This window comes from Saccopteryx leptura, chromosome 1 (genome assembly GCF_036850995.1).
Source record: "Saccopteryx leptura isolate mSacLep1 chromosome 1, mSacLep1_pri_phased_curated, whole genome shotgun sequence".
In the NCBI taxonomy this organism is placed as follows: Eukaryota; Metazoa; Chordata; class Mammalia; order Chiroptera; family Emballonuridae; genus Saccopteryx; species Saccopteryx leptura.
In genome coordinates this window covers 69,180,971-69,200,576 of record NC_089503.1, presented here as the reverse complement: position 1 = coordinate 69,200,576, position 19,606 = coordinate 69,180,971, and the positions used below count along the sequence as shown (strand labels likewise).

Here is a 19,606-nt window from a genome sequence, read left to right as displayed (position 1 = left end):
TGCAGAAGAAGTGAATAACTAGAGTTTGCTAGACAGATTTGGTCTGAACTAGTTTATCCTTGATTTCTAATTAGAATTTAAAAAACAAAAGAAAGCCAAGGATTTAGGAGGAAAGGGAAAACCTACTTAAACCTCACAGAGCTGTTCTTTTGTCCTTATTTATTCTTTCAATATACTGAAAGCACAGATTGTACTAACTTATGCATCCATTTGCATAGAAACAATGTAAAGTAATTCTACTGGCACAATAATAAAAATAAACTAATTAAGTCCCATTATTTGCCCTACCCTTTAAACATTCTTTTCATTATTCAAACAAAAGTCTTAATAGTGATCACCAATTGTAGCCTTGTATTACTAGCTTAGGCTTCCTTCAGGGATCTCAATGAACTGAATGTCTAAACTAGTTTCTTTATGATCTAATAGTTCCCCAACATAGATAAGGGTATCTAATCTGATTTTTTGGGCATCATATAGTCAGCTGGGACATTTATGTGGGGGAAAAAGATGTTGTTAAGGAATGAGTCTCAGTGCACCAGAAATGCTCCTGAGTGTCATGTTCATTGTGATATAGAGAACAGGGTCAAGAATTTGGGGCCAGATGACATTAGTTTGAATATTGACTCAACCAGTTTCTAGTGATGTGACCTTTAAAGTCACTTCAACTATTAGAATCTCAGTTTTCTTATCTATAAATGAGACTACTGAATCCAACTTTGCGGGGTTACTATGAATCTTATAAAATAAATTGTTACATTTTCTACACTCTACCTTGTACTAATTCAGTAAATAACAGCTATTTCTATTATCATCTTCATCTTCTATTTTCTCTTTATCATCTTATCTGGATCAAAGTGTAAATCAAAGGGAATAAAATTGCTGTTCCTTGGTGCTCTCATGAGGACTAAATAACATATGTAAAGGTGCTTTGTTAGCTGTCAGCACAGTGTATTCTTCATGAAAATAATTAACCAACAAACTTGAGCATCTAGGAAACCCTTGCTTACTACTAAGCTATATTACAAATAATAGGGCTTACGATCTTTGGAGGAAAACTAAAATTTCCTGTTGTCTGAAGAACTTATAAAGTTTCTTTACAGTTGGCTTCCAGTGCTTGGGTCTGAAGAACCATGGGATGCAGAGCCACAGATAGAGCACAGGAGATGGGAGCCAGGCAACAGCTCCTCACTGCTAGCCCCTGGCAATCACTGATAGGCAGATTGTGGACTTCATGTGACGTTTGCTAGAACAGAGCAGGGCATTCATTTATGATGCCTAGCACAGGGCAATAGAATGACTTAAGGTAAACTTATTCTCAAGTATAGCTCCAATCAAAGAACTTGTGTTAGTTGTGATAGAACACTTTATTCCCCAGCCTTGATGTTGCCTTCCATGGACATTCCTTCCATTCCTGATTATTCTACCCCAGGGAAGATGACATTAAATAAATGGTTGAAAAGTTAGGAGCAGAAATTAGCCTTGTATAACCCAGTCCTCTAGAAGTGGACTCAACACCCTAGTTTTCAGTGGAGCCACCATAGCATTTTGTTCTTTTATTTTACAAACAGATATTTCAGGCTTGGTAGTACTTGTACTACCATTCCCCACCCATCCTTACACACAAACTTGTATAAATTTTCTACTTTTAATCTGGCTTTGACTCTTAACTCTACAGGTCCTAAACTTCTTAAAATGTAGCTGCTCTCCAAGGTTAAGTCTCCAACCTTCTCCTTTCTTCCATTATAATCTCACTTGGCAATTTCTTCTAATTTCATTGCATATAAAAAAGAATTAATTTTGGTTACATATAAAAAGCCCAAGCCTGACCTGTGGTGGCACAGTGGATAGAGAGTCAATCTGGAATGCTGAGGTTGCCTGTTCATGACCCTGGCCTTGCCTGGTCAAGGCACATATGGGATTTGATGCTTCCTGCTCCTCCCTACTTCTCTCTCTCCTCTCTAAAATAAATAAATAAATAATCTTTAAAAAATAAAAAGCCCAAAATAACAATGACTTAAACAAGAAGTTGCTTTCTGTCTATGTACATACAATCCATCATAGCAGGCAGTTCAGGGCTAATAGGGTAGTATACAAATTTGTTAAGAAACTCAAGGCTCCTTTTTGGCACACTGATCTGTCATTCCTATGTAAGGTCCTTGTCCTCAGTGTCTAATGTGGCTGCTAGAGCACCAACCATTACATGTGCTTTCCTAAAAGCAGAAGAGCTGAAGAATATGGCCTCTTTCTATTAAGTAATGGTACCATATATCATTACTGCTTATATTTTATGTCTCAGATCAGAGTCTCATGGATATAGCTAGACACAAGGAAATATAAGAAGTTTTATCTTTTATTTTATTATAAAATATTTTTATTTACTGATTTTAGCAAGAGAGAGGAAGCAAGAGAGGGAGAGAGAGAGAGGGAGAGAGAAACATTGATTCTTTTTCACTTATTTATGCATTTTTTGGTTGATTCTTGTATTTGCCCTGACTGGGAATTGAACCCATAACCTTGGCATATCAAGAGCATATTCTAACCAACTGAATTAACCAGCCAAGGCTAGAAGTTTCATCTTTTAGATACATGGCATTGTACTTGGCTAAAATTTTGGGCTCTAGTATTTTGAAAGAGAACGGTAGAAGGCCAAACATGGCTTCAGTGGTCAATGCTGAGCTAATAAAATCTACCTCTACATGATAAGTATAATTTTTGTTTCCACTGCATGCTTGATTTCTCCACTAACTGACCTTATCCAAAACAAAGTTCATTTATTCAATTTATGCATAAAGAAATTAATAGCTACTATTGCCCTGAAATCTGCCCATCCACACAACAGGAATAATGAAATTATGAGAGTAAGGCTCTTTCCATGCAGAGTGACACCCAACCTCCTCAGCAAGGCTTTCAAATTCCTCCATATACTGTCCTCCCTATTTTTCCAGCCTCATTTCCCACCACACACCCAGGCAGACTTAGTAATCTCCAGGAGTTCTGAACAATGCATAACTCTCTAAACCAAAGCATTCTTTTGTAACTCAATGCTCTTGTTCATTTTGTTCCCTCATCCTCTAATGCTTTTTATTTTCATCCTTTTTGTCCAAGTCATATACATTCCTCTAGGCTTGCCATAAATGCCACCTTTTCCAGTCTGGTAATTGGAATTAATGTAAATCTTTCTTCAGTTTACTCAGTAGAATGTTGTTCATCATTCTTTTATACACCCTTTATATTGTGTCTTGTCCTGTAATTATTTGTGCACATGACTATTTCTCAAACTAAACTAAAATCTCATTAATGAAGAGGGTCAGGTTTTATACACATGCTAAGACACACACACACACACACACAGAATTCAGCGCTCGGCTTTTGCATGTAGTAGGTGGTTAACTCATGTATGCTGAACAAATGCATGTAAACATGAAAGTCAGTGTTTAATTAAACCATCATCTCCTGAGAACTAAGGATGTGATCCTTCTTTCTGGGAGAAAAGATGCCCTACAAAGATAGGCACACAGTGGAGAGTCCAGATACAAGAAATAGAAAAATTTGAAATTAGTTCCTACCTCTATCACTTACCTGCTCAGTGACCACGATCAAATGACTTAACATCTGTGAACTTCACTTTTAAAAATTTGCAAAATGGAGAGATTAATAACAAATTCACAATGCTCTTATTCTTCAATGCCAACATATGTAAAGTGCTTACTCTAGTGGCCAACCCATGGTAGGGGCTTAATACTTGTTAGTGTCCTTCCTCACTTCCACCTCCTCTTGATAATAGATAGACTAACACATCTTTACCTGGAAAAATACATAATTGCCATTTTCATGTCATGAGTTTAAAAAGACTAACAAGATAACTAGATAGAGGGTGACGGAGGACAATCTGACTCTGGGTGAGGGGTATGCAACATAATTTAATGACAAGATAACCTAGACATGTTTTCTTTGAATATATGTACCCCGATTTATTAATGTCATCCCATTAACATTAATAAAAATTTATTAAAAAAAATTAAAAACAAAAATTTCTAACAGTCTTATTAAAACAATATTACTGAAGGAGCTCTGGTCAAGATGGAGGCATTGGTAAACACAGTACTTACACCCTCCCACAACCACATCAAAGTTACAACTAAACTACAGAACAGTTGTCATTCAAAACCACCTGAAATCTAGTTGCACACAAGTACTATAACTAAGGATATAGAGAAAAAGCTACACCAAGAGTGGTCTTTTCCAACTTCTTGGCCTGTAGAAGGCTACCTCAAAATGTGTTACATTTTTAGTTTGGGACTAAAAATGAGCAGTTAAGTTCCACAAAAATCAATTCATTACATTGACAACGCTATAAGACAGCACTTGAATGATCACTTTAACGCAGACCTTATGCTTGTGACCAGAGTGAATACCTTTGGTCAGAGAACGCCTGTGAGGATTCTGGAGGACTGTGAGAGAGGAGTTAAGCTTCGATACAAACAGCATCTCCTGTGGCTTCCTTCAAATCACTACAAAGGATCATTTGACAAGAGCTATACCTTACCTGGGTTTCAGAAAAAATTGAAGAAAAATGAGATTTTCTCAGACAAATATCTTGAAAAAATAACCTACATCAAAACAAATGCAAATTTCATGAAAAATGATTTTATTGGAAGGAACCTAGATGTCCATCAACAGACAAATGGATAAAAAAAAAAGATGTAGTATATATAAATACAATGGAATATTATGCAGCAATAAAAAAGAATGAAATCTTGTCATTTGCCACAACATGGATAGACCTAGAGGGTATTATACTACATAAAATATGTCAGATAGAGAAAAACAAATAATGTATGGTTTCACTTATATGTGGAATCTAAGAAAACAAAACAAAAACAGGCTTATTGAAAGAGAGACCAAAAGGATGGCTAGCAGGAAGTGGGGTGAAAACGGTGATGGGGAATTATAGTCAATACTATTATAATAACTACGTGTAGTCACAGGGGCTACGAGCCTTATTTTAGACTGATTATGGTGGTCACATTGAAAGGTATAAAAACGTTGAATCCCTACATGTTATATCTGAAACTAATATAACTAATATAATATTGTATACTAACTATACCTAAATGAACAAAAGAGGAAAAAAGCAAAAGGCAAATACTTTTAAAACTTACCAAATAAAAGAGGCAAAAATTACCCAGTGTTCCATTTTTTTAACATTAAGTGATTAATATTCTAGGTGTTTATTTGTGCATACAGACAAATCAGTCAACTATATAGATGGATAAATTATACCTGGTTTAACTGTACCAGCAGAGAGGGAGCAATCAATAGATAAATTTATAAAATTTAGTCATATTTTACATGGAATTTTAAAACTGTTTTTAATTCATCAAAGGAAAAGAAACATAAAAAAAAACTCCTCGGTTTTAGAAAAAGATATTACTGGATATTATTTAAAGCCACAAAAAGTTATTTCTTAACTGCATCAGATGAGTATACAACATAATAAACAATTCAAATGCTATAGAAATGTTTACCTGAAGCCTACATACTCTTATTGATCAATGTCACCCTGTTAATTTTAATTTTCTAAATAAAGTTTTTAAAAAATGCATCAGATTTTGAGGGAAACAAAAAACATTGAGAGAAGAGAGAGAGAGCAAAGAACAATAAATCCCAATGAGACTTGGAACTAGGGAAGATATTACCCCTAGAGCCAATTTGGAGAAATCATGAACTTTCTGACTTTACTCTGAAATTACAAAAGCCCACATTTCTGTAATAATCAAACCAATCACTTTGTTTAAATACATATTTCTCTAACTATTTTGTAGATTCCATATTCTCCCCCACTTGATGTTAGTAACTTCATCTTCCCCACTGATTAAATAAAGTTGAAAATGACCCCTTGCTGATTTTTCTTCCTGCCAGAATTGATCAAAATCTGTCTAGGCAGTGAGCCAAACAGTCTACCTTGATTAACTTCACAAGTTGGTTCCCTTAGGATGCTCACTCATCTGTAAAACAAGAGAATTCCTGCTTCCCACTGCAAATCACCATTCTGTGGGGCATTTCTTCAAAACCCAATACCTCCTTTCTTTCAGCAAATTCTATGGAAATCAAGCATTCATCTTACCTATAAGTATTCTACTGCCAGCTTCTTCTATGCCTAAAGTGCAATGATGAAATACCTACAAGCAACCTAAGCCTGTTTTCAGGTTTCATTTCTCACTTCTAAACTTAGACTTCAGATAAGAAGCACACCATTCAAATGTATGGCCATGATGCAAACCCTAGCAGGTTACTAGTTCTGTGAAGCTTGTATCAAATATCACTGCTAAAATCAGAGGCGATGAGAGGTTCTTAACGACAGCTCTACAAGTTATTGCCCTGAGCTGGGGTGCCAAAGTCTTTCCTTTCCTCTGTGGCTAAACCCCTGACACTATCCAGGGAAGCAGAGGATCTTGCAGAGCAGGAGATCTGGCCTGTCCAATAGGCATGGTGGCTGCAGAGACCCTTAGCGTCATCATTCAGGGTAGGTAACTCTGGGTTTCCTCTACAGATTGTACTACTTCTACTGTTGTATTTTCCAGATGAGGTGCCAAAGAGATGAAGTAGTGTTGCCAAAGATACACAGCTTGGGCTCTGAATTCAGTTCAGTTCATTTGACCTTCTTGTTGTGAATGCCTTCTCTTTTGTGCTTGGTGAGAGAAATACAGAGATGAACAAGACTCTTCCCTAACCCTCAGGAACTGAGCAGCTTAGAAAAAGAGACTCACAAGCAAGTCAATTGAAAGTTAGCCTGCTAAGTGCAAGAATCAGACCCTGTGCAAAATAGCAACCTGGCGCCACGAAAGGAATGGGTAGCCTTCTCTGGATAGGCTCAGGAAGGGCTCCCAGACAAAGTCCTGAGTTCCAAAGAATGGATTAAAATTGCAGAATGAGTTTATGCTGATTTCCTTTTCAGTCAATGCTTAGATATTTTAAACAATGTTAAGAAAAATTCTTGCCTGAAAAATTTTATATGCACTGTGCTTGCTGTGGCAGAGTGTGTCTGCGAGAAGGGAAGGTGTTCTGGGGCCCAGCTCACAGGCAGGCTTCCAGTGAGAGGTAGGAAGGGGGAGAGGCTGAGGGAAGAAGGCTGAGTCCTCAGGATGTGGGATGACTATGATCACAGAGGAGGTTCCCATCAGAACGCCTAAAGGATGCACCTGCTCTGGTGGGTGGGATGGGCAGGTGTGCTACCACCTGCCAGCTATCAGCTCCTTTCTGAGCACCTGCTGGAGGTTTCGGCTCTGTGACCTCATAGCATGCTGCACTAATTACTATAGAGCACACATCGCATTCAATCTTAACTATATTCAGGCCTCTGCCCTGGCTGTTCCTTCTTCCTAGAACACTTGCCTTAGACGCCTGCATGTCTGACTCCATCACCTCCTGGCATCAATGTGTCTTTCTCAGTGAATCCTACTTTCACCACCACATGTAACTCAACCCCATCTCAAAATTCTGATCCCCTCACCCTGTTCTATTTTTACCTTTTTCTATAACAATGATCAACACCTAACCTATCATACTACTTATTTACTTATTGTTTATTATTTATTGCTCATGTCCTCTCACTAGCATATAAGCTCTATGAAAGCTGGAAATTTTATATTTTCAATCACTGATAGGCCCCAAGCTCCTAGAGTCATCATTGGTACATATTCCATAATGTTTTGCTAAATGGATAAATGAATAAGTCAGTAGCTGAATGAATATACCTCTTACCTAGATTCTCAAACATTAAGCTCCATGAGGACAGAAAGCAAGCTCCTGTTCCCTTCTGAGTCCTCAGTAAATGATATAGTCACTGGCACATTGTAGGTAATCTATAAATAATAATGCATTTAATATTGAAATGTCTTTTATCTCAGTCATATATGTGGAAATAAAATCATATCCTAAACTCAGTGTTTTCACCTGGATGAGGAAGAACCATCTCCTGTCCTCTCTCTCTACCTTCACTCAGTAGGAGAGAATGGGAGTCTTTATCTCACATACATGAGACTTTTGAGGCAAAGTTTTCCTTAACTCCAGATCTTCTCTTACCTCAGTCCAGGCCTATAGTTCTCACCCAGTTTTCTGAAAATACAGGCAAAGACCAAAAAAAACACACACAAAAACCACACAAAAAAATAAAAACACAAGCTCAGTATTGGGGGAGCTGAAGTGATTGTCCCAAGAGTCTGGTTTAGTGGTAAACCACCACGAAGGACTAGAGGGAGTTATGTGAAATGTTTTTGGATGTGTTTCTCCCCTTTTTTATATGTTCATGGAAGAAGTGAACTTTCTCTAACACCTCTTCTCAGCCAGGTCACCATGTAAGCTGATATTACCTGTCAGTTGGTAAATACTTACTTAACTGAAAGTGTTGTTGGCTTGCTTTGTTTGTGTTTCAGTAACACTAGAAAAAGGGAATGAAATTTACAGGGCGGAAATTCAGATTTGACTCAATTGACAAACATTGAATACTTCTGAAAGCTCTTGTATATGTTATTCTCATAAGGAGTCTGTTGGACAGACGTTCTTGCCCCTCGTTCTGCACCTTTGGAAGTCCAGTACAGACCACTGCTTCAAGGGAAGAGCCACCACTGGAACCCAGGACTATCTGACATCCATGTCACATGATCTTTATGAGTCTTCTATACAGACACTTAAAGGTTTGAATGATAATTGTGTATCAGCAACAATGAAATTCCATATCAAGATATATCTTCTTTCTCTCCTCTTACTGATTTGTGGCAGTAATATTCTAAAGAGAGAATACCAAAGCCTGGTTTACATTTCTAGCTCAGATCAGAAATAAAAGGCTGTGTCAGCCTTTCAGAAATATATTGATTAATATCCTTGGTTGCCTAATCAACAAGGCTGGAACATAAGAGCATTTATAACTGTCATGAAACCTGGGCTGTTCGTCCCGGACGTGTTCCTCTCCCATATTTCATTCTCTGAGTATCCAGCTGATAGCACTGGGAGAGAAGATAATGATTTTGAGATGATTGATTATTTCAGCCTCAGCCAACCCTGAAACCTGGAGCATTAGTCACCATGGTCTGATGAGCCCTGCCTGGGCAGGTTCACCTCTGCTTCCCTCAGATGGGGGCCTGTCAGTTGGAATTTCGTTGTAAACCAACCTGACAGATGCTAGGGCACCCTGAGAGAGGTGGCAGGCTGCAGCGGGCCCCGTCCCTGGAGACTCAGATGATGAGTTGTCGGAAATGATCAACATGCATGCCTCTCGACAGGCAGAGTCGGCTCACACCAGGTCCCTCAGGGAATCTGAAGCACTGGAGACACAGGAGAGACAGAGAGAGAGATGCTGCTGCTGGAGGTGATGCTTCTCCCCCAATTATACTCAAAGTGCCGCAGCTACAAAAAGGTGCAGGCTATGAGGACCTCTGGTTGGTGCCCAATTAGTTCCATCTTCCATCCTGACAGTGACTGCCTGATTCCTTGGGTACAGTAGAAATTGACATTTTCTCAACACCCTGCTAATATAGGAGGAAACAGTCCTGTGTTTCTCTAAAGGACACAAACCTGCTTTTTAAGGTTATTGGTGTTTAAATGATATAACCCATGTGATACCACAGTCTACGGCACATAGTGTATTCACCTTTTTATAAAATGGGAACAATGCCTTTTTATAAATGGGAAATTATAAGGGGTATCTTTGGAATCATAGATAATAAATTCCTAGAACAGTGCCCAATAAGAGAGGTTTACTGTGTGCTCAGTAGTCACTCAGTAAACAATGGCATCTTGGCCAGTGGCCTCTTAGCAAGGATTGACAGAGGCTACTGTGTATGGATTCCATTAAGACTGATTTGCTCATGGCTTTATCCTTTTCACTGCAGACAATTCATTACTGAAATAAATGGGGTAATAAGTGGCCTTGCCAGATCTCAATGAACCTGAACATGATGATTCGCCCACAGGGGTGTAGGTGTTATGGTCCCTCAAGGAGATGTGAGAAGTGATCGGTACAGAGCTGTGTGTCTCTCCCCCCCTGGATGTGCTCTGACTTGGGAGACTGGACTGTCTGGCTGTTGCCCGTATGTGCAGCTCTCCTAAGAAAGTCAGAAAGCCTGTGCCTAATGCCGTGCAGGCCTGCCTTACCTATTGTTTCCACAGGAAAGGAAATAAACTGTTGTGTTCCAGGGATTGCCCTATAACAAGTATCAGTGACAGATTGAATAATAGAAAATAACTTATTAATATGTGGTATACTCTGTGGATAGGAGGAATATGAACCTTCCTCATCCTACGTGCTTGGACCAACTAGAATCTGCAAATGTTAAAAATCCCCATACAGATTGATATAAGAGTATATGAGAGGGCCAGTTAACTCCCAGTAAGGGCATGGGGAAGGGAGAAGGAGCAGTTCCAGGATTGATGGAGGAGATGACAGAGAGTGGTTTTCACAATACAAAGACAACTCCATGAGGCACATAGTAATAGCACATGGAACATTACCTCAGTTTCCCAAAGGGTCTTGCAGGACAAAGGCATGGAGCATGTCAGTTGAAACACAAATTAGAGAATGTGGCCCTGGCCGGTTGGCTCAGCGGTAGAGCATCGGCCTGGCATGCGGGGGACCCGGGTTCGATTCCCGGCCAGGGCACATAGGAGAAGCGCCCATTTGCTTCTCCACCCCCACCCCCTCCTTCCTCTCTGTCTCTCTCTTCCCCTCCCGCAGCCAAGGCTCCATTGGAGCAAAGATAGCCCGGGCGCTGGGGATGGCTCCTTGGCCTCTGCCCCAGGCGCTAGAGTGGCTCTGGTCGCGGCAGAGCGACGCCCTGGAGGGGCAGAGCATCGTCCCCTGGTGGGCGTGCCGGGTGGATCCTGGTCGGGCGCATGCGGGAGTCTGTCTGACTGTCTCTCCCTGTTTCCAGCTTCAGGAAAAAAAAAAAAAAAATTAGAGAATGTTTTGGCCTGTTAATTATATAGAAAGTAAAGCACAAAAACTTGACACTTACTCAAGATCACACAGTAAGATTATGTTGATGCCAGAACTAGAACCTTGTCTTCTTAGTCCCATCCAAGTTCCTTTCTACTTCCAGGTTGCCTTCTCTGTTTTTGAAATGCTTATCAAATTTATAAGTGCGTGAATAAATGCTTTTACAAAGAGAAAACAATTGGAAATTGATCATTTATAAAGTAAAAGCAGCTTTTAAGGTCAGATCTCTTGCTCCCTGCCCTACACCCCCAGGTGAGAAAATGTTTACTATATATGCATTTAATATCATATTTTAAAGATATCATATTACATTCTCCCTCCAATATTGTAGAAATAATATGAAAGGAGTGAAGTAAAAAAAAACAACAGTGGTTAGCAGTTCTTGTGCTAAATGTTTTTCCTATGTCATCTCATTCAATCTTTGTAAATACTCTGAGATTTAGGAACGATTAAGACCATTTTATAGAAAAACTAAAGCTCAGATTAGTCCCCTGATTCTTCTCAGCGACATTCAGGAAGAAGTGGACTCGCTTAAATGTGTTTCTTTGTTCCAACCTCTATGCATTTTGAACTATCCTGAGCCACTTGCCTTCACAATGGAACATGTGCATACAAGCCAGGCACAGTGGGATGGCACGGACAGCCAACTTTATCTAACTGCTTTTGTTCTTTCTCCTGCTGCATGAAAAGGTGAGAACCAGGTTTCTTCTCATAAAGCAGAGGCCTCAACTTCAACAGACAGGAAATTGAGTTGAGGCACTCTGTTTCTTGGATCTTAAAGTTGTCATGGAAACTGAGGCTTCTCCAGCCCAAACAAATTTCAGCACAGGAGGGAGTAATTTGCTGGTTCATTTGTTCCTTTGTAAATGCATTTGCAAAGACTGGATCTGGAAGCTTCTGACCTCCAGAAGCCTCAGATGCAGCAGAGGAGATGAGACGCATTTCCAGTCCTGAAAGGGCTTCCCAAGAGAGGAGCAAGCGGACTGCTTTACAACTTAAGAAAAGGAAAAAGCTGCTGCTTTAGTGTGTCAGTTTCCTTATTGGAAAAGAGGGACAATAATATAATATGATTTTTGTGAGAATTGGATGAAATATAAGAAATTAATGTCTTAAGTTTTTTATTTACAAAGTAGAAACAATCACACCCATATTTCAGCTATTTACAGGGATTCAATGAGGTGAAATCATGTAAAGAAAAGGTACTTTGCACATGGCCTGGCCAATAATAGGTACTCAGTAAGTTGTTATTGTTGCTGACTAGTTTTTTATCCAAAGAATCTTTGAAAGGATCATCAGACTGGTGGCCTTTGCCTTCTACCTGCCCTCTATTAAGTCCTGTTGTTTCGTGTCCTCTGTTATAGTTTCCTGTTACTGCTATAAAAAATTACCTTCCTTCATTTCCAAATGCAGCAATGGCAGTCTGGCCCTTCTCATATTGCATCTCTCTGACCTATTCTGTTGTAAAGTAGCATACCTTAATTCCATAGGTTATGTATAAACACCAAGGCAGAATACAGAAGAATTTATAAGAGGAGATTTATTAATAAGCCAGCTGCATATGACTTACTCGGGGTATAGGTGACCCAAATTGTGTGGCGTTGAATATAGCTATGAGGCTAGTTATATACACTTGATCACGTACAGATTGAGGGAAAAGGAGAAGGCTTACATGATGTCAGAGGATAAGTGTTTGTAAATCGCCCATTAAAGAGAAAAAAGGGGAGCGGAAAGGGCTACTTAAATTTTTCTTCCTTCTCCCACATTCCTGGCTGGCTGTTTACCTTCTTCCTCACAGGTGTGGGGAAGAGAGGGGGTCCAAGTCTCCTTCCTTCTTCCATTCAAAACCTAGTACAAAAACCTCTCTATATACAAAATAATAGCCCTTCCTAAGCATGAATGCAGTTGGGCATCTTGAGCTGGTGTAAATCACACACAAGTATAAAAATCATATTTACAAAATTTCTCTGAATGTTTGGCCTAAATCATAAAATGCCTTTTAAGCCTCTTAGTAAAAAGGGAGTTTCTTATCTCAATTCTTAGTATGTCCTTGTAAGCCAGGAAGCTCCCACATTCTTCTCCCTCCATTCTTCACAGAAAGGAGGGGGCAAGAAGCCTGACTCTTCCTTCTAAAATATTAATATTAATTTTTGCAGTTCTTTGGTACCTTACCACAATTCTCTACCTTCTCTTCCATGGTTAAGGACTTCATTGGCCCCACTCACATAATTCTAAATAATTTCCCCATATAAAGACCCTTAACACTAATAGCTCCTGCAAATCACTTTTGCCATGTAAAGTAACATATTCACAGGTTCTGGAGAATAGCATGGCACATCTTTGGCAAGAGGAGTTGAGGTTTATTCTTCCTACCATGTCCTGGACAATCATGAGACATATCAAGTAATTTTTTCTGTTTTGAGGGGGCCTGGCCCTGTGAGTCCCCTCCACCCTTGGCATTCTGCTATACCAGTCTTACAGTGGTTCAGCCAAAATCAAGCCCCTAACACAGAAAAAAAATAGTATTATGATCTATGATTACTAAATGTTACTGCAGTCTAAGCCCAGTAGAGAGTGTGAGTGCTTTCGGTTGGAGAGGGTCATTTGCAAAAACAATGAGCTGTGTAGCAGGAAGTTCACAGGCCTTGCAGAGGCAGAAAGGTTTTGAGTTGAGCCCTGCTCCACCACTTGATAACTTGATAGCTGGTGTGACTCTGGACATATTGCTTGGATTATCCAAGTCTATATTTCGCATATGTAATACAGGGTTGCTATATGCATTGCAGGGCAGTTTTGAGAACTGAATGTGCACTTCATAAACTACTTATACCTCTCTCTCCTGGAGTCTAGTTCATGGTGTCAGTGTGTGTGTGTGTGTGTGTGTGTGTGTGTGTGTGTGTGTGTGTGTGTGTGTGTTCATCAGATCACAAAATCCTTGGACATCTGGTCTAAGTACACTATTTCTAATCGAGACTTCCAAGCTGGGCTTTAGATTCAGACACATCTATTTATATTTGAATTCTGTTTCTGCAACATAGTAGCTTTTTTTCATTTCAAGTCTTTGAGTTTCATTTCCTTTATAAGATTCAAAATGCTTACATGGCAAGATTGCTATCAGAAATAATAAAGTGAAATTCATTCTATGTTGTGTTGGGCACTTTGCATGCATCATCCCATTGTTGTATGTCTATAACAGCCTTTTGAGTTAATGCCATCATCATCTGCATTCCATCGATGAGGGAGTGGTCATCTATGATTAAGAGGCCATATAAGAGATTAAGTAACATCTCCTGAAATTCACAACTAGGAATGGTAGAGTTAGGACTTAAACCCAGGTCTCTTCTCTCTCCAAAGCTTGGCATATAACCCGTATGCTGCCTCCCTACCTAGTAAATTGAGACTTGGATATTGTCTTTAGCACATTGTGGGCACTTAATAAGCACAGTTTCAATTAGGTACCCAAATATCTCACAGCCACGTTCCCCAGCCATCAGGGAGAGCAGCTTTACTCTTCCCTTACTACACTTCCCTGGTTGGCAAGGGGCCACCACACATTGAAATGCAGCTGGGGACAGGAGGGATGGGAGAACTATTGCATTATTCATGTCTAATTCTACTGGTCTAATGGACGTGTGAAAAGCGCCCTGGATGGAAAGTGTGAGTCTTAATGGCATTTTATAAAAGTTGCTGTGATTAATTATCACATAAAACAAATTAAAAACAGCTTATTGCTTTTTAAATTAGGTGATGGGGCATTGGAGCATTTTTCTCAGACGTGAAGATTCATTAATATCCAAAGGAGCCAGATACTACTGTAATGTGTCAGCTGCTTGTTTTTTAGGGACCTGACAAGTCTGAATCAGTATAATCCTAGAGGGGAAGATTGTCTGAGATAAATAGCGCTTATGAAAAGAGTGGGTCACTGAGCCCCTTCCTCGAGGACCCAATTGCTGACAGCCAGACTGGGATTCTTGGGAATAGAATGGAGCACACTGAATGAGTGTTTGACCTGGTGGGGTCACACAGTTAAACAGATGTAAACCAAGGCAGTCTGACACCAGAGCCTCCTTCTGAGCTACCACCTGCCAGGTTTTCTGATGGCTTTTCTACCTCCGCTTCCTCCACTTGACATGCAGAAGGATCCTGGAGCTCATCCAGAGCTTTGAGGAGTTTGAGGATAAGAAATACTGTAATAAGAACTGAATGGTAAGGGAGCTTCAGGGCCTTGGAGGGGAAAGGTGGTCAGCTCTAAGGGAGGACTGACGGTTCCTGGAGCTGCAAAGTTGTGGGCGTGGCCAGAGGGTGACAAGATGGGAAATTGAGCTGGGTAATGAAATGGCCAAGAGTGTGGATTTTGGAGTCAAATAGACCTTATTCTAGATTTAGATTCTACCACATGAGTGAGTACATGTGGCCTGGGGCAGGTCCCTTAACTTCCTGAGTCCCCTTCCCTCCTCTGTAAAACAAATAAAAATGTTTACCTTTAGGGTTGCTGTGATGTCAAATAAGAGAGTGTGTACAAAGTGTTAGGCCCCCTCGTATGGGCCTCAGTAGAGGTTACCATCATGGTTATCATCCTTGCCACCTTGTCACCACCTCTACCACTCCTGGATTGAGGGCGGACGAGGTAACAAATATTGAGCTGGGACTCGGGGTCAGGAGACCGGAGCCCCAGCCCTAGGTTCTGCCCCAGAGCCCTGTAGCCTGGGGTTAGTCAGTGGGCCTCGCCAGATACATCCCTCAGCTATGGAAGGGAGATAGCACCAAGTTCATCAGACCTTCTTCGTACGGTTGGATTGAGCCACAGATGAAGTAGTGTATGTGAATATGCTTTACAATGTATAGAATGAGACAACTCCCGGGGCCAGTGATTCACTAGGAGCGCTCACAGGCCTCAGCTATGATTTATTACAGTGAAGGATTCGAAGCAAACTCAGCACAGGAGAGGAGCATGGGTTGAAGTCCAGAGAAGACTGGGTGTGAGCTTCCCAGAGTCCTCTCCCAGGGCAACCACACAGGACACACTCAGTTCTTCCAGCAACAGATTGTGACAGCAGGTGTAAAATATCATTTACCAAAGGAGCTCATTAGAGACTAAGGGTCCAGGCTTTTTACTGGGAGCTGGTCACATAGGCACCTTCTGCCCGGCACATTTCCTGACTCCCAGAAGAAGAGCAAATGTTCAGCATAATGTTGCTGTTTACACAAACCATTCGGGCCCAGCCAGCCATTCTGAACAGGCAGTGGTGAAAATCTTCCTGAAATCCAAGCTCCCCAGACGTCAGCCAAGGGCCACCCTTACAAGCAGGCCTTTTTTAAGATAACACCCTAGAAGGTGGAGGATTGCTATGTTAGCTACTTTTTGCACAGAGTAACATTTGTAGATAAAATTTTATGAATGCACACTCCAAAGGGAAAGGGGAAATGACAACAACGACAGTTCATACTGACTGGTGGTCACTGTGTGCCAGACGCTGCTGTGCGTGCTTCCCACATGTGGCCGTATGTAGCACGTCATGCATGCAGTTCCTTGGGGGAGGCGCTGTCAACCATCACTGTTACAGAACCTAAGGGAGGTTAAGTAGCTTGCCTGGGTAACCAGCTGTTTGACTAGCAGGAAGTCACAGACCAGGACAGCACCCTTAGCAGTGTGTCCTCTCAGTCTATACTCCTGACCCCTGTATTACCCTCTGCCACACCGCACCAACCGGGGCTGGGCGCTTTGTGTTTGTTATTTTATCAATGCTCACAACAGCTCCATGTGAATATAGTTATTGGACTAGTTTTGCATTAAAAAAAAAAAAAAAAAAAAAAAACGCTGTGGCTCAGGAATGTTAATTTATGTCACATCACCCCGCCAGAGGAGTGACAGTGTCCAGAGGGGGCCTCTGCCCTCTCCCAGCCCCAGAGCTGGATTAAGGTCGTTGGAGGCCCAGGGCGCAGAAGAAAATATTGGGCCCCTTAAAAAAAAGGAGAGAGACAGGGAAAATAACAATACATGTTAACCGTATTTTTAAATAAATAAAAAATATTATGTACTATTCATGTTAAAATTGCACATATGAAACCAAACTTGGTGTCATTAGAAAAAAGTGGAAAGTTGGGGTTTTGCGGGGCCCTTCAGAAGTCGGGGCCCAGGGCGCATGCCTGGTGCGCCCGCCGTTAAATCCATCTCTACCCAGCCCTCCTTGCCTGGCAGGGGCTATGTTGGAAGTTTTGGTATGGAACATGCAAACGAGTCATCCTGGGAGCTGGGACCTAAAAACTCCTCCCATATTCCTTACGTGGGGGCAGAGTTCACGGAGAAGGAGTTGTGTTGCAGGCAATTCAACTTCCCTGAATTATTTCAGAGCTTTCGATGCTGTCTTCAACTCGTTTTGGTTGCCATGACAGCAGATGTGCCATTGCTTTCATACAGGCAAAAAAAAAAAAAAAAAAAGAAGAAGAAAGGAAAAGGACTACACCTGGTCCTCAGTGATACTAGAAAAAGCTGTGTCCCGGATCTAGCTAGTCTTTCTTGCATAGTGGTTGCAGTCTAGGGGAAATCTTAGAATGGAATCCAAGGGGCAGAAACAGGGAGATGGCAAACTCTGCTCTTCCAGAGAACTTCTATGCTGCATGTGTGGGGTGGTGGTTCGTGAGAGTGGGGGATATGGCAGGAGGGGGACAACAGAGGACTGAGACAGACTGTCATCCCCTGAAGGCAACAGCTGGTTATGAAAGTCTCAGCCATCATTTTAATTACGTTGGGCTTTGCTGGGCTGTGAATGCTCTTTGGTGGGGAAGGCACAATACATAAAGCAAGAATTACAGTACAAAGTATTAACTATGATGATGAGGCAAACTCAGCATTCTATAAAAGCAAAAAGATGTGTCTTTGTATTATTTTGATCTATGTGTACACACATGAACACAGGTGTATATATTTGCATTATTGCATTTTAAGCATTCATGCCATTGTATTAACCTCTGCAACCATCAATTTCATTGATGGTCCTATATTCCAGTTGAGTGGTGGGATCACTGTGAGTGGGTATTTAAGTTGTTACCTTTTTTTCCTTATTACAACAGAGTTCTACAGACTGATACACCTGAGAGGATCTATTCGTGAAACAGATCAGAAAAATACCCATGTTTCTCCTCCTTATTTCCTTCTTTTTAATGACTACACTATCTTTACCATCTCCTGTCATCACCTTGTCACAAATGATTGTCTCCAAGAGAAGCTCCCCCACTTTCAGGAGCCCATAGGCTCCTCCTGCAACCACCAAAGAGAATCAAGAACTAACTTCAATTTGTGACCAAAGCAGTGGGAATATGGACTGCAATGTGGGAGTTAGTCCTGAGAGTCAAATGAGGGGTTCTCAAGGCATGGTGAATCCTAAGTCTGTGCTCCACAGATTCCTAACAATGTCCTCTCTTGTTATTGCCTCCAGAGCCATGTTTGACTATGACAAGAGCAAGGACAGTGGGCTGCCCAGTCAAGGACTTAGTTTTAAATATGGAGATATTCTCCACGTCATCAACGCCTCTGACGATGAATGGTGGCAAGCCAGGAGGGTCACCCTGGAGGGAGACAGTGAGGAGATGGGGGTCATCCCCAGCAAACGGAGGTAAGAACGCCTTTTCTACTTCAGAGCACTTGCTTTTCAGCCATCCAGGGAGTAGAGATGAGGGAAGGCAAAGATGTTCACACAGTATCTATTTGTGTGGGATCATCAGTCTGTGGGAAAGTTGTTAGTGGCAACAGGTGACATAAAATAAAGATTCTCACTGTCTTCACATTAGGGCTTTACCAAAGCTGGTGACTGTGATAAGGCATAAAGGAAGAAAGAGGATCTGTGTACACGTCTTCCTAAAACATTTACCACCATTCACATTTCCAAGATGATGCATATCAGCTTGTATGTTGACTTATAAACTCAGAGGGCTTATTCCAAAGGTTCAAAACATAACAATTTCATAGAAAGGCCGGGTCAAAGCCAAATAAAGTAGATTGTGTACTAAGCTAAGGCCCTGGCTATGGGTCACCTCCAAATAGCACAGGCAAAAAACGAAAACCCTCCATTCCAAATTTAGATGCTTGGAATATGAGCCGTCAAATATCAGGTGAGGTCCAAAGACGGGATTTACAACTGTTCTTCACTCTCTGAATCACTCCTCTTCCCCACCCTTCCCTACAACTTTCCAATCCCACTCAGGTATTTAGTTCTCTATGTTTCCTAAGTTGAGAGTATGATGCTCTTTCTTTTCTAAGCATTGTTCAGCTCTGCTTTTGAAAGGCAGGAGTCTACTTCAGAACAGCCAACTCCTTCATCTGCCGGGCGGCTTCTATCATCGCCACCAGGAAGGAGCTTTCCTTCCCCCAGATATTGTCTGAGAGAGAATGACCTACACCCTAGAAAAGAGATATTGTATGAAATCAGAGTCAGGGATGCTGCTTATTCAGAGCAGCCACCAACTTGTGAACTGTAGCTTTCTCCAAGGGCTCTCCTCACATCCAGACGCCCTAAATACCTTTGTGAGGAGTCCTCAGTGAAGCCAAGGATGTGCTGCCGCACACATGGTGACCTAGTGACTGAACCGGCACAGACTACAGTGGGAAGATGTCAATTA

General features: G+C 41.1%; 1 protein-coding gene across 23 annotated transcripts in view; it reads left to right on the top strand.

Annotated features, from left to right (window-relative positions):
• Positions 1-19,606, top strand: part of DLG2 (discs large MAGUK scaffold protein 2) — a 2,140,731-nt gene that overhangs the window by 2,050,001 nt on the left and 71,124 nt on the right. For all 23 annotated transcript variants that reach the window (XM_066369745.1, XM_066369736.1, XM_066369732.1 and 20 more), the window contains one exon: positions 18,427-18,603. In XM_066369745.1, coding sequence (XP_066225842.1) covers positions 18,427-18,603 — 177 coding nt within the window. The remainder of the gene's footprint in view (positions 1-18,426; positions 18,604-19,606) is intronic.